The following is a 12494-nucleotide window of genomic DNA, read 5'->3' as shown; positions in this document are numbered from 1 at the left end:
CACACACAGATTGTCAGTCAGAAGTGCAGATGTGTCATTATTTTCTCTGCCAAGTTGGTTATGTTCTCAGATTACTTGAAAAACTATGAAGCAACTCCAGCAGAGACTCTTTTAAACTTGGTTGCCAGGTTGGGCACAATCCAGGGAAGAACCCATCAAATTATGGTAGTGATTTGGATCCAGATGCAAGAATTATTTTCATTGTTTTTAACATTGCAAGAATTATTATGCATTCAGATCCCAAACTAGTGGATTGAAATACGTTTCCAGACAGCGGTCACGTATAAAGAAGCAATGTGAAACACCAAGCATGTTACCAGGATGATGGTGCCATCAATTTTGACACATCTTCAATCGTTATGGATCCTAATTCAGGAGAAGATTGTCAGTACAATGTCATTTGTCAATGGGAGAAAATCCAGAATATCGGCCATTATAGCAAAACTCATTTTCTCTGCTCATAAAGTATTGATGACAGAGTTATGGCCTAAGATTGCAGGGGGACCAAGGCCAGGAAACAAGTTAGGAATAATTTATTTAGTCTTTACTACAGAGATCATTGATATTGAATTCTGTTTCATGCTTGGTTGGGCTTTTTATGCTGGTGTGCACAAATGTCATACATTGTAATATAGAATGTGTTTTAATTCATTCTAGCTACATTTAACATGGCATTTAAAATGTCATATTTTATTACAACAAAGTATTCAAATGTGGCTGTATGAGTTATATGTGGTGTTTAATGGTTTTATGTTGAATTTGGAGGATCACTGCTTCATATTATTGTGAGCTACACACTTCTTTGCACTTAGAATTCACATTTGGTTACAGCTTAAAGCTCAGAGGTGCAGACTTACAATAAGATGTTGTGGATATTAATGGAAGCCTTAGAATCTTTATTGCACTTCTACTTGTTGTACATCTGTGCTTGAAATTGGCCGCTGTGATAGCGTGAGGCATCTTCACTAAGAAATAGGTCGAAACGTATTAGTCTAAATTTGATAAAGGGCCACATCAAATTGGTTTATCAAACCGCTGCAAAACAGGAAACTGCATTTTTGCAGCAATTCTGCACTAAAGTCAAAGCAGCAAATTACATACCTACTGATTAAATATTGTACATTTTAATTGGGATTGAACCTTTAGTTTATTATTCTCTTGACCTGAAATCTCTCAGCTTGATCGTTCATACTTCCATGAAACCACACGTTTAGTTTGATCTGTTCAAGGAGACTGTGAAGAGACAATGTCTGCTCTCTCGTCTTCCATACTTGTGTAGTCCTGTCTTAAAGGGCCAGCAGCTGATCCTTATTGGAAACTAATTCATTCAAATTAGCTGGACTTTACATTACATACGTAAATGCATCTTAAATAGAATAAATGCACTGACACAGAAGTTAGCCTTCCTGACTGTAATGTGTGTGGGCTTAGTAATATCCCCATTGTTTACTGTTGCCTGTGTTCAGCACCACGGATAGGGGATGAGTGCTCCACACAGTGTTTGCATATGTTGTTAGTAAAGAGTTTTTTCACGCTCTTACATCATTATTTTTCCTGCTGAGGGCATTTCTACCCTGTAAACACCTCTTCACTTCACTTTCTACCACAGTATGATTCCTGTATATGGATTTATTTTTATTACTATTGAACCAATAAAGGAAGTGGGATCGCTGTCTGAAGCACTTGTGAGGATTGCCAATCACACGAGGACCTGCACACAGATGGATACACATAATGTCACTGCCCCTCTGCATAGTTGCTCCATCATGGCTCTGTTTAAGTCTCTAATGTGCTGGAGTTTCTCAGTAAAGCGTCTACTTTTAAAGGACTGTTACACTTGCGTCTTATGACTTCTGGGATTTGGTTCCACCGCTTTGCAGCCTAATAGCTGAAGGCGGTTTCAAAGTAAAGTGTGTTGAAAGAAGTCAGCAGGGGAGTCCACAGTGCAAACCCACAATACACTGGAGGGATTATACTGTGTATCCTATGGCCTCGGAAAAGATCCATGACGAAGAGTTGGAGGACATGAGAGAGAGAGAGAGGGAGGTTTGGTCTACTTTGCTGCCTCTATGATGTAGACCTGGATGGATGGATGGATGGATGCACAGAAGCTGTGTTGTGGTTGTAGTTAAATAGAACGAGGAAAGAAAACCTTAATGTATAAGGAAAGCAGATTGGCAATGCGGATAGTAGGAAGTTAGTTAGGGATCGGAAAAATGGCAGGATGCAAAGGAGGTGGGGGGAGGGGCCTGCCATGGAGGAGAAGATGGGACAGGGGAAGGGAAGTGTTGCGGGGAGGGAAGTGTAAGCAGATGGCAGAGGGGTCCACAGAGCCCTGTAAGTGGACACACCCAGTGTCCCTCTGGGTGAGAAGCCGTCAAGCGTATAGCTCAGGAGACACAGGGCTGGAAAACAGCTGACCTGTTAGGACCAGAGACGAGGTCACAGGAAATCAGTTTGGATATGGAAAAATGCGACCGTGTAATATTGTTAATGGGGCTGCTGAAGGTTATTCCTCGTCAAATCTTACGCTCAGATCCTTCGTCGTTATGGAGCATCAGATGAGGCCATCGTCAAAGTTCACTAAAAGGCTCTGAAGTTTCAAATCTCTGCTTCTTTGGCTCTAGAATCAACATTTCCGTTGTATTGGTCTGAACTGAGAGAGCATATTTGGATACGTTAGCGTCTGTCTCTGTGTGTTCTCTGGGTTTAAATGAGGACAGCTAAAGGGAAACTCTGCTGTTGATGGAAAGAGAGGGAGGGAATGGGGGGGATGAAGGGCACAGGGGACATTGAATTGTGTATTGATTTGTGTTAGGCAGTGAACTATAAATTTCCCCTTAGTTACAGAGGAAATTGTTTTTGTTTAAATGAGCTCGCCCCATGTTGGATTCTGTTCTTTAGCCTCCCCAGATGAAGTGTGTGCTTCTCCTTCCAATTAAACTCCAGTATGAACAACACACACACACACACACACACACACAATTTAAGTGCATCAATGTGTGTTTGTGTGTGTGGAAAAAGTAGAAAAAGTGGGACAAACAAATATAATTATCGTGATTATTGTTGTAAATGTTTGACTTTCTGTGGCGCCACAACAATATGATACATTTAAATAGCTGCAACATCTAATGTCCAACTCATAACATATTCATACTTGTATAATAATAAAGCCTTAATAGTGTGTAATGATCTGGATCATTCCAAGAACTTTTCTTAACTCTGTTTGGTCTTTCTTTGCTGTTTTCTTTAGGCGGGGAGCCCGACCTCCATAAACGCCCCATGCAGCTTCTCAAGGATGTCTGTCTCACCTACCAGCCAGGACATCTGCAGGTACAGACACTGATTGTTATAATTTGGCTTTAACCGTAGTGAGGGTCCAGTCATTGATTACTGGTTTGGTATTTGTTACAATATGTTCAGGCGACAACACAAGCCTCCTTCCCCAACCTTGAGATTTGCTTATTTTCAAATGCATGATGCCTTTTTCATTCATTTCATTTCTCTTCTTTCTTCTTTCATTTCTGTCCTTGGCCTTTTCCCTTCCTTCTTTCCTTTGCTCTCACCCTCCATCACTTGTTCCTCTCTCATAAACACACACGCACACATAGCAGCACACAGGATCCGGATCCTCCAAAACAGATGGCAGTGTTTCTTTTTAATTCTAACGGTAAAGCCTCTCAGGGTTTAGGAGGTTCAGAAGTGACCACCCTCTGCTCCGATGCACCACCCGCATCCAAACGCATGAAAGAGCGAGACTGGCTCTCTCTGCTCCGCCCCTCAGCCGTCAGTCTCCGCCCTAATGGCTCACTCAAGTTCTCATTGTCCCTGAACGATGTGGGCCAGTGTGTGGACAGTCTGTGTCACGGCCTGCGCTTCATAGACCACACCTGCTCAGAGGGAGAGCTAGAGCTGAAATCTGAGCCGGCACCAGCGACCAAAACGGGTGAAAGGGCTCATGTGGCCAAAGGCAAGCCAGCCACAGGACCTGCACTGCAGCGCCTTCACGTAACACACACCCTCCCCCACCTCATCCCATCCCTTACCAGTGACTACAAATACATAGTGGGCATCTCTCCCACCAGTGGTCTTTCATGTGAGCCTGCTGTTACTGCCAGTCCTCTCCCTCCTCCTCCTCCTCCTCCTCCTCCTCCTCCACCCACTCACCTCCACCCACATCACTCCCCCAGCCCTAGCTTCCTTCGCCTCCTCCTCCCCTTTTCTCGTTCCTCCACCTCGGCCAGCTTGCAGTGGTCTGAGTTGGGCAGCCATGCTTCTCGCCTCCACATCACCAAGTCCTCCAGTGGTGTGGTGGAAGGCGGTGAGACAGAGTTTGCTCACGGCGACCTAATGACATGCGATGACGGCGTAATTGAGATGGAACACAACAGGCCCAGTCAAGCACCCAAAGGAACGGGCCACCTCATATCCCCACATAGAGGTACTATGGTGGTGTCCGGCACTCATCAAGCCCCCCTTTGCTACATGGATGAGGACAGTGACCTCGACCACTGCCCATCCCCTGTGTCAGAGAAAACTGAGCCACCTATTCCCATGACCTATTCAGTGTCATGGGACTGCTGCAGGTGGGTGACATAATGGTAGAGCCTAGACCTCCCATGATGTGATGAAGTTTCCCACCCCATGATTTAGAGATTAGTACCTTACCATGTAGCTGTATTTGTTCTGCTGGGACTCAATAAACACACATACACAAAATATAGCTGCAGTATGCTTCATCAGACCTACGCTGTACAAGACCAGATTTAGAGAGGAGTGTGTGCGTTTGTGCCTCTCCTCCAAGCAGGGAGTGGATATAATGACGGAAAGGAAAAAAGGGAAAGGAAGGAGGGATTTCTGGGGCGTTTATTTACATGCCACGGCCACACCTACTCGTCTCCTTACCTGTGCACTTCCCTCACAACTGCCCCTGAATCAACCCTCATGTGTTTCATTTCATACCATCTGATATAATTTCACTCTTTCTTGCTATACACCGTCATGCTGTACCTTAATAATTACTACGGGCTATCACTTTACAACTGTAGACAAATCCACTGGCTGACCTTGATCTATAAATATCTCCTAAGTCTGTTCCCATCTCCCTGTCTAACTATCTCTGAAGACACCATAGGAAATACGTTGTCTGGCGGTACTTTAAGCACCTGGATGACTGAAACCAAGAACACCTTACTCACTCCTTGAAAAGAGCTCTGAAGGAAAGGCAAGATGGCATCGATATGAGATTTGAATACATGACCAGCAAAGATCTAATTCAGAGAGAACAACAAAAGTTAGTGCCGAGAAGTTCTAATCAAACAATAGAACATAGGTGTCAGGGCCAGGGTTATGCTAATGCAAGCTAATGCAGCAACCGTCTGGGCCAAAGGGTCTGCTTACTATAAGTTTTTGGTGTGGGGTACCTCAACATCTGTCCTGTGGCACTTGGAGACCCAACTGCAGCCACACCAGAAGAGGGTAAAAACGAATCCTCTCATGCTGTTCTCAAGTTCAATCGGTCTCACAGATCTCTTTGCTAAACTCATGCAGCTGCAGTTTATACATGCCTCATCGGTTCCTTTCTTCAAAACCAAGACAAGTAGAACATCTGTCATGACCATTCTCTGGCTGCGGAGGGACCAGCTTGTCTATACACATTCAATTCAGTTCAATTCAACTTTATTTATATAGGGCCAAAAAGGTACACAAAGGTAATCTCACCGCTCTACCATCCTGAGCCAATGTAAAGTAGCCTGTAATGTATCATATTATTTATAATTAATCATTTTAAAACCCCCCAAATTTGGATTGTTTTCCTCTCCTGATCTTGGTGTGTTCTCCAGTCCAGATTATAAAGTCATACGTCATCCATGGGTCAAAGGAGAGACCTGAGCCTGGAGAGGTGAGGTCAGGGATCAGGACACAGATTATCCTAGCATAATCTGTGTGCATGTGTATTCTGTGTATGTGTTTGCAGTTGTACACAAATGGCAGCCTTTGGTCAGGTGGCTGGAAGCGTGAGCTCAGAATAAAAGTTGATTTTATTTGTGTGTGTATGGTAGGTGGGAGGATGATAGCTTCATTAGCTAACGGCTAAAGTTTTCCTGACAGCTTGAAGTTACTAGAATCAGTCTCCGAGTTAACATTGGTCAGTGGGTCAGGATGAAAATCTGTGTTTCGGAACAAGAAAATCAAACACACCCTTCCATGCGCTGTGTGTGTTTAGGAGACAGAAAACTAAAAATAATGGGTTAAATTATTTGTTTTTGGAACAGAAAATAACCTGCACACACGCACGCACGCACACACAAGGACTTGTAGAGTGTAGCAAGGTTATATCTCTGTCTCCGTGTCTCCGCTTGTCTCTCCGTGTCTCCACTCTGCTGTCTGTGTCGTGATGGAGCTTTGTAGCTGCAGGTCGGAGCTGACACGTGTAGCTGAACCGCTGTCCTATCTTGCCAGCGGTGTAACGGGCCATAACAGCTTACTGTCACCCGTGAGTATTAGTGATATCATCGTCGTCATCATCATCAATTTGCGCGGCAATAACTCTGTATTATTATTTACGTCTACTTATATTATTTACGGAGACCAGGGACGTGCGATAAGGGGGGGCAGAGCCTCAGCTGTCATACATAGACGTGACTTTATACATGTGAAGTCCAACGCGAAAATGGACACTGCAGGGGCGGGGCTTGTCTCCGACGTGCGTTTCAATCACTCACACGCACACCATCAAACTCACACACATGTGCACCATCAAGCTCACACACAGGCACCATTAAGCTCAGGCACACGCACCATCAAGCTCACACATACGCACCACCAAGCTCACACACATGCACCATCAAGCTCACACACATGCACCATCAAGCTCACACACATGCACCATCAAGCTCACACATAGGCACCATCAAGCTCACATGTGCACACGGACCATCAAGCTCACACACATGCACCATCAAACTCACACGCACTCATCATCGTAGACCATCATCAGTCCTAACCTGCACAACACTAAGTGAATGCGTGGAATCCTTTGCAACACAAAGTACCATCTTTCCTCCTCTTGATTATATTTCACTAAATAAACTTTTAAAAACGCCTCATCAACAGGCACCAACCTGACTATGAGCACCGAGAGAATTCTGCTCCTCCGGCTAATTTCAGTAGAAAGAGCTATACAGTGTGAGTAGGATGTGAATGTGAAAAACACACCAGCTCAGTCAAAACCAACAGAAAACGTTCCACTTTTTTTTTTAATTGTTCCTCTTTCTGTCCATCCTTTCATCACAGCTACTCCATCCTTCCTCTTCTTCAAACCTGTTGAAAGGACTTATTTTTGTCCTCCTTTTTTCACTTTGTCTTTTAATCTTGTAAAGCTCTGACCAGATCAGTGAACCCTTTAAATAGTCGTTATCCTCCTTGTTCACTTTCTGGCACGCGTGAGTGAGTGTGTGCCTGTGTGACTTCATGTGTTATCCTGTGAGATCAAGACAATCCAATCTGAATATCCTTCTCTGTTTTTGCCGCACCTGTGTTAGCCTCTTCTTCCTCAGTGTCAAGAGAAAAATATGAGAGGCCATTTAACATGAAAACAATGACGGACAAACAAACACTCAAACATTCAATACTACTACTACTACAACTACACTACACGCTACACACTTATATGACTTGTGAAACACTTGCACACACACTCATACCAGCTAAGAAGACATTGTGAAATTGATACATAGACATCCCTAATAACCTGGCTGCCCAACCACTAATCTCATTTCGCCATCCACTAATTATGCATTAGTCCCACCCACCCACCCACACACTCACACACACACACACACAAGCGCACACACACTCACCCAACCGTGGGCACTTGTGCTCCGTCATAAGCTGTGTATTACTAACAGTCAGCTGTTGCACTAGTAGAGCCTCCTCCACCATGCTTGTCAACGTTATTCCTTAATACATTCACTCACATATATGTACTCAAATATTACATTATATTACAAAATATATTACAATATATGTCAGTCTTACACTGACATCGCATCCCACCCCGACCCCATGCTCAAGTATTTTTTAGTTAACGCCTTTTTTCATGTGTTTATGTCCAGAGGGCCACACAGGGGCCCAACACTGACATTGTGTTTATCTGCTTGTATGGTTTCCGTTTTGCCAGCATGATCAATTTAAATGCAAGTTTGCCTCTGATTGGTCCAAATCAATTCAACACTTGAGTTAATGTCTATCATATTTAAACTTTTTTATATTTAAGTCGAAAGATGGCCAAACTATGCGCCAAACATTATACAAAGTAATGTTGATTAATTTGAGACAGCGCTGTCTCAACTTCTCCATGGTGTACCAACAGAACTGTGGTAATATCTGAAAGTTTACAGCTTTTCCTTTTATGACCACTTGCCACTGAGTTATTGATAGTAATGTGTGTGATTTCTTTTTCCCTTGATCTCCAGAGGCTTTACAATCCTCATTTTCTGATTTTAGCCTCCTATTTTGCACTTTATCACTGATGATACTCACACAAATACTTATCTGGCTCTGTGAGTCATGTGTACGCACACATACACACTCCCGCACTGAACAGGCCGCCCAACACACTCCTCCTCAGAGTGGGTGACTAATCGCTGCTGTCCTCCCACCTGCCATAGAGTCAGATTTGTGATGTCGAGACCTTCCTTTGGTCCCGTATTGTAAAATGTGATTGGTTCCCCACTGAGAATCTGTTGAGCCAGCACGTTCCTAATCAATCCAACTGAAGACTTTCCACATGGCTACAGCAGGAGGAGAGAAGAGCACAGACACCTGTACAATCTGTGTAGTACATGCAAAAACAAATCTAATAAGAGATGTGTTGATTAAATCAGGAGTTACATTAGAGGCCGGTGTTTATGGTCCAATCCATAAAATGGTGTCCACCCAATGTAAACGTCTGCTTAGACATTTGTAGAATAAAAGCTATTTAAATGTTAAATTTCATTGTGTTTTGTATTTGGGTATTGAGTTAGATAGAATAGAACTGTATTTGCATATTCAGATATATCAGATTATCCATTATCATTGTGTACTGGAGATTAGTTTGTATTTGTATTAGTTGTTTTTGGGCTTTCTTACTTATCCCTCAATCCATTCATCCATGTATCCATGCTATATTTACTCTACAGTCCTATTGTCTGGTTTCTATTTCCACTGATAGATTATTTAACAAGCTCTTGTGCCTTCTATCTGATATGTGCATTTACACAGTTTAGACCTGGAAGATAAATGAGAAAATTGTGGTTTAGCTACAGAGATGAAGGTTAACATAATGGGATGGAAGTCATTCTGTAAGCATTTGCTTTCTGAAGCATGTTTAAAGGTCCAAACAACGTTATGTTGAAGGATTTGAAAGGCAGGGTCAGGAAAGGCAAGTTTGCTCTGTGTGTTGGCAGTTGACGGTTGCATTCAATACATTAACATGTGTATTGACCTCAGATTTATGCAGTTTATCTGGGATCAGATGTGTGTTTTAATGTAGTGCTGCACCTCAGCAAGAACTCAGAAGACTGCAGTTGCAAATGAAGTGCTGCAAATCAAATTGGTTTGTTCTGATTTAGTTGATTCATGTGAGGCAGGAAAAATTGTGTGTGTGCAATCTCCATTCAACACACACTTGTATATTTCTGGCTAGTGTGAAATACGCACATTTTTCACAGCTAGTGTAATTATAACTACAAATGGAGCATGTTTGATTGAATTTAGGGATGTTCACTGTCAGCCTTTACTCCCTTTTCTTGTTCTTGTCACAGCTGTCCTCTTGTTTATCTTCTCACTGACTGTAGTACTGACCATCTATACTGTATATGTGTTATATATCTTGTAGGATTTGTCACTGTGAAGGCGATGATGAGAGTCCTCTGATCACACCATGCCACTGCACAGGCAGCCTGCGCTTTGTCCACCAGTCCTGTCTACAGCAGTGGATCAAGAGCTCTGACACTCGCTGCTGTGAGCTCTGTAAATATGAGTTCATCATGGAGACAAAGCTCAAACCCCTACGCAAGGTAAGACAGACAGACAGTGTGTGTGGTCAGCCAGGACAGTTTAGTAAAGTATCGCCATATTGATTCCACTCCATCTATTGCAGTGCTTTTCCTGTAAATAATGTCAATATCCAGATCATGTATCCGATACTGAAATGTCACTTTAATGCGAGGGGCCTTGGATATGCACTGGTACATTTCCTGTGTTGTTTTTTTAAGCCTATATGAACTCTTTATGCATTCTCTTTACATGTGAACTCAAATGCTTTTCCTTTGCTCTCTCTCTGTCTCTCAGTGGGAGAAGCTGCAGATGACAGCGAGTGAGAGAAGGAAGATCCTGTGTTCGGTCATCTTCCATGTCATTGCCATTACCTGCGTGGTTTGGTCCCTATATGTGCTCATCGACAGGACAGCAGAGGAAATCAAACAAGGTCAGCACAATCATGTAGACACACACACATTTTAATCCAATTTATTCAATATAGAGTGTAAATGTCACAACATAGAAGTTTGAAATGAGGACACAAATAGAAACTCGACAGTCTTTAATTAACAATTGCGAACAAGCAGTTAAAGAAAGAAACAGGCAGGTAAACGGTGGACAATAAAGGAAGACTATAATAATCTCAAACAAATGAAAAGATTAATGAATCACAGTTGGAGGTGCATGTACGTTGCCCTCGGTTTCTGCTTGGTGTTCTACACAATGTAAAAGAGTTCCCACCTGCGGCTCCATGGTGTCTTTTCTGAACACTTGGGTAAAAACAGATACAGATGGGCTACAGATGGACGAGCAGGCTGTGTCTGTTTAGCACAACCTGATGATTCAGACCTGCTAGAGTCCCCTGAGGGCTGTCACCATGGCGATGCCGAACACTTCCTCACAAGTGGCGTTTGTCCTCCGCCAAGTCTCCCTAAGTCGCCATTAATTATTTTCGCCACAGGAATTAAGAGTTCAGAAGGTAAAATCTTATCACTGCACGCTGATGTCATTATATAGCTCTTATGTCTGTAATATGTGTGCTTTTGTTTCTACTCTTTGCCTTTGCCTGTCTGTCTTGACGTGATGCTTTATCATCATGATTTCTTTTTATCCATGCAGCCGGAAGAATCCCAGGTAAACTTTCACCTTTGAATCTTTGTGTTTCTTTCCCAGCTGCCCTCCATGCCTGTCCCTCCCCCTTTCTAATTCAGTTATATTTGCAGGCTAAAACAAACCAAAGGCTTTCTTACAGTCATAACATCTCCATGTAATGCACACAGACCAGAGGAACATGCTGTGATGTATTTGTGTCATTTAATGGTTTGAGATGAAATCAAACCTTTTCCCATAAAGTGACTTATAGAGCCAAAGATGATGAAGCTGTCCTCTGTAACCATCATTAATATCTTACTGATTGTAGAGTCCTATTCAGAATTCACTTTGTCCAGCAAGTGGCAGCATTCTATAAATAATGTGGGCCTATGCAGCTATGGCACAAATGAACTTCATGTGTCGTGTGTGTTTGAAAAGTAATAACACCTTTATCGTCCAAAACTGACTCTCAGAATAAACTCAAATAAACATTTTAACCAATTAATTAATTAAGGCAAGAGAGACATCTTCAAAACAAGCATCGTCTCTAGAATCCAAACCCTGAGCTCACTGTCTGTCACTCACTGCAGAGTGCTGCCACACTGCTGATTTCATGGACATGTCTTCTTTCTGCTGTAGTTTCCACCTACACAATATTTCCTACTTCTACATACTTCTAGGTCCATTGTTGGCCAATGTACTTGGTGAATTTTGTAATTTTGTACACAAGTAACAATGGAAAGAACAATATACCTGTACAATATACAAAAACACACTCTTGGTAAACTGTACAAGGTACTTTGCATACAGTCTTGTTCACTGTTGTTTTAAAAGTAATGTGTATGCTGCCTTGTCAGTTTCCAGCTTGGTGTCCTTCCTACTGTAAAATATGTGTGTAGTTCAACGTTGAGCTGTTGAATGGTTTACTGGAAAAGGTGTTCGGTTGGCATTCCTCTCCATCCTGTGTTTTTGCACTTGTGCTTCCTGATCCTTAGACCTTAGACCTTGTAGATGTACTATACCAGTGGTTCTCAAACCTTTTTGGGCCAAGTTACACCTCTGTTCAAAAGATCAAAGTATCAAACTACCACATCACCAACAAGCTGCTAATTGTAAGAAAGGTTGTGTCACTTGCACACCTCTGAGCGGCTGCTAGCCCACAGCTTACAAGAAGTGAAACCAAACATGAAACAGGAAATGATTTCTGTACTTTCGGACAAGTCACACATTGTGCCATCATCCTGCCCTCAGCAGCTGTGTGCCTGTTGATGTTTGAGTATTCAAACGTTGTGGCAGGGTTAGATTAAAGCCATGTTATGCATCATCATACCAAATCTGAATGTGACCCAAATTTGAGCAAGTACATCGTACGCTTC

The 12494-nt window shown here is 42.7% G+C and overlaps 1 protein-coding gene across 2 annotated transcripts in view; it reads left to right on the top strand.

Annotated features, from left to right (window-relative positions):
• Positions 1-12494, top strand: part of marchf8 (membrane-associated ring finger (C3HC4) 8) — a 45435-nt gene that overhangs the window by 28440 nt on the left and 4501 nt on the right. The window contains exons 4-8 of one of the 2 annotated variants that reach the window (XM_076163686.1): positions 3254-3333; positions 3615-4586; positions 9884-10064; positions 10339-10474; positions 11146-11160. In XM_076163686.1, coding sequence (XP_076019801.1) covers positions 3254-3333; positions 3615-4586; positions 9884-10064; positions 10339-10474; positions 11146-11160 — 1384 coding nt within the window. The remainder of the gene's footprint in view (positions 1-3253; positions 3334-3614; positions 4587-9883; positions 10065-10338; positions 10475-11145; positions 11161-12494) is intronic. The other variant, XM_076163678.1, reaches the window with a different exon arrangement.

Source organism: Genypterus blacodes, unplaced genomic scaffold, assembly GCF_046128005.1.
Source record: "Genypterus blacodes isolate CSIRO-AG114 ecotype Tasmania unplaced genomic scaffold, CSIRO-AGI_Gbla_v1 ptg000012l_1, whole genome shotgun sequence".
Lineage (NCBI taxonomy): Eukaryota > Metazoa > Chordata > Actinopteri > Ophidiiformes > Ophidiidae > Genypterus > Genypterus blacodes.
This window is presented reverse-complemented; position numbering and strand designations above follow the sequence as displayed.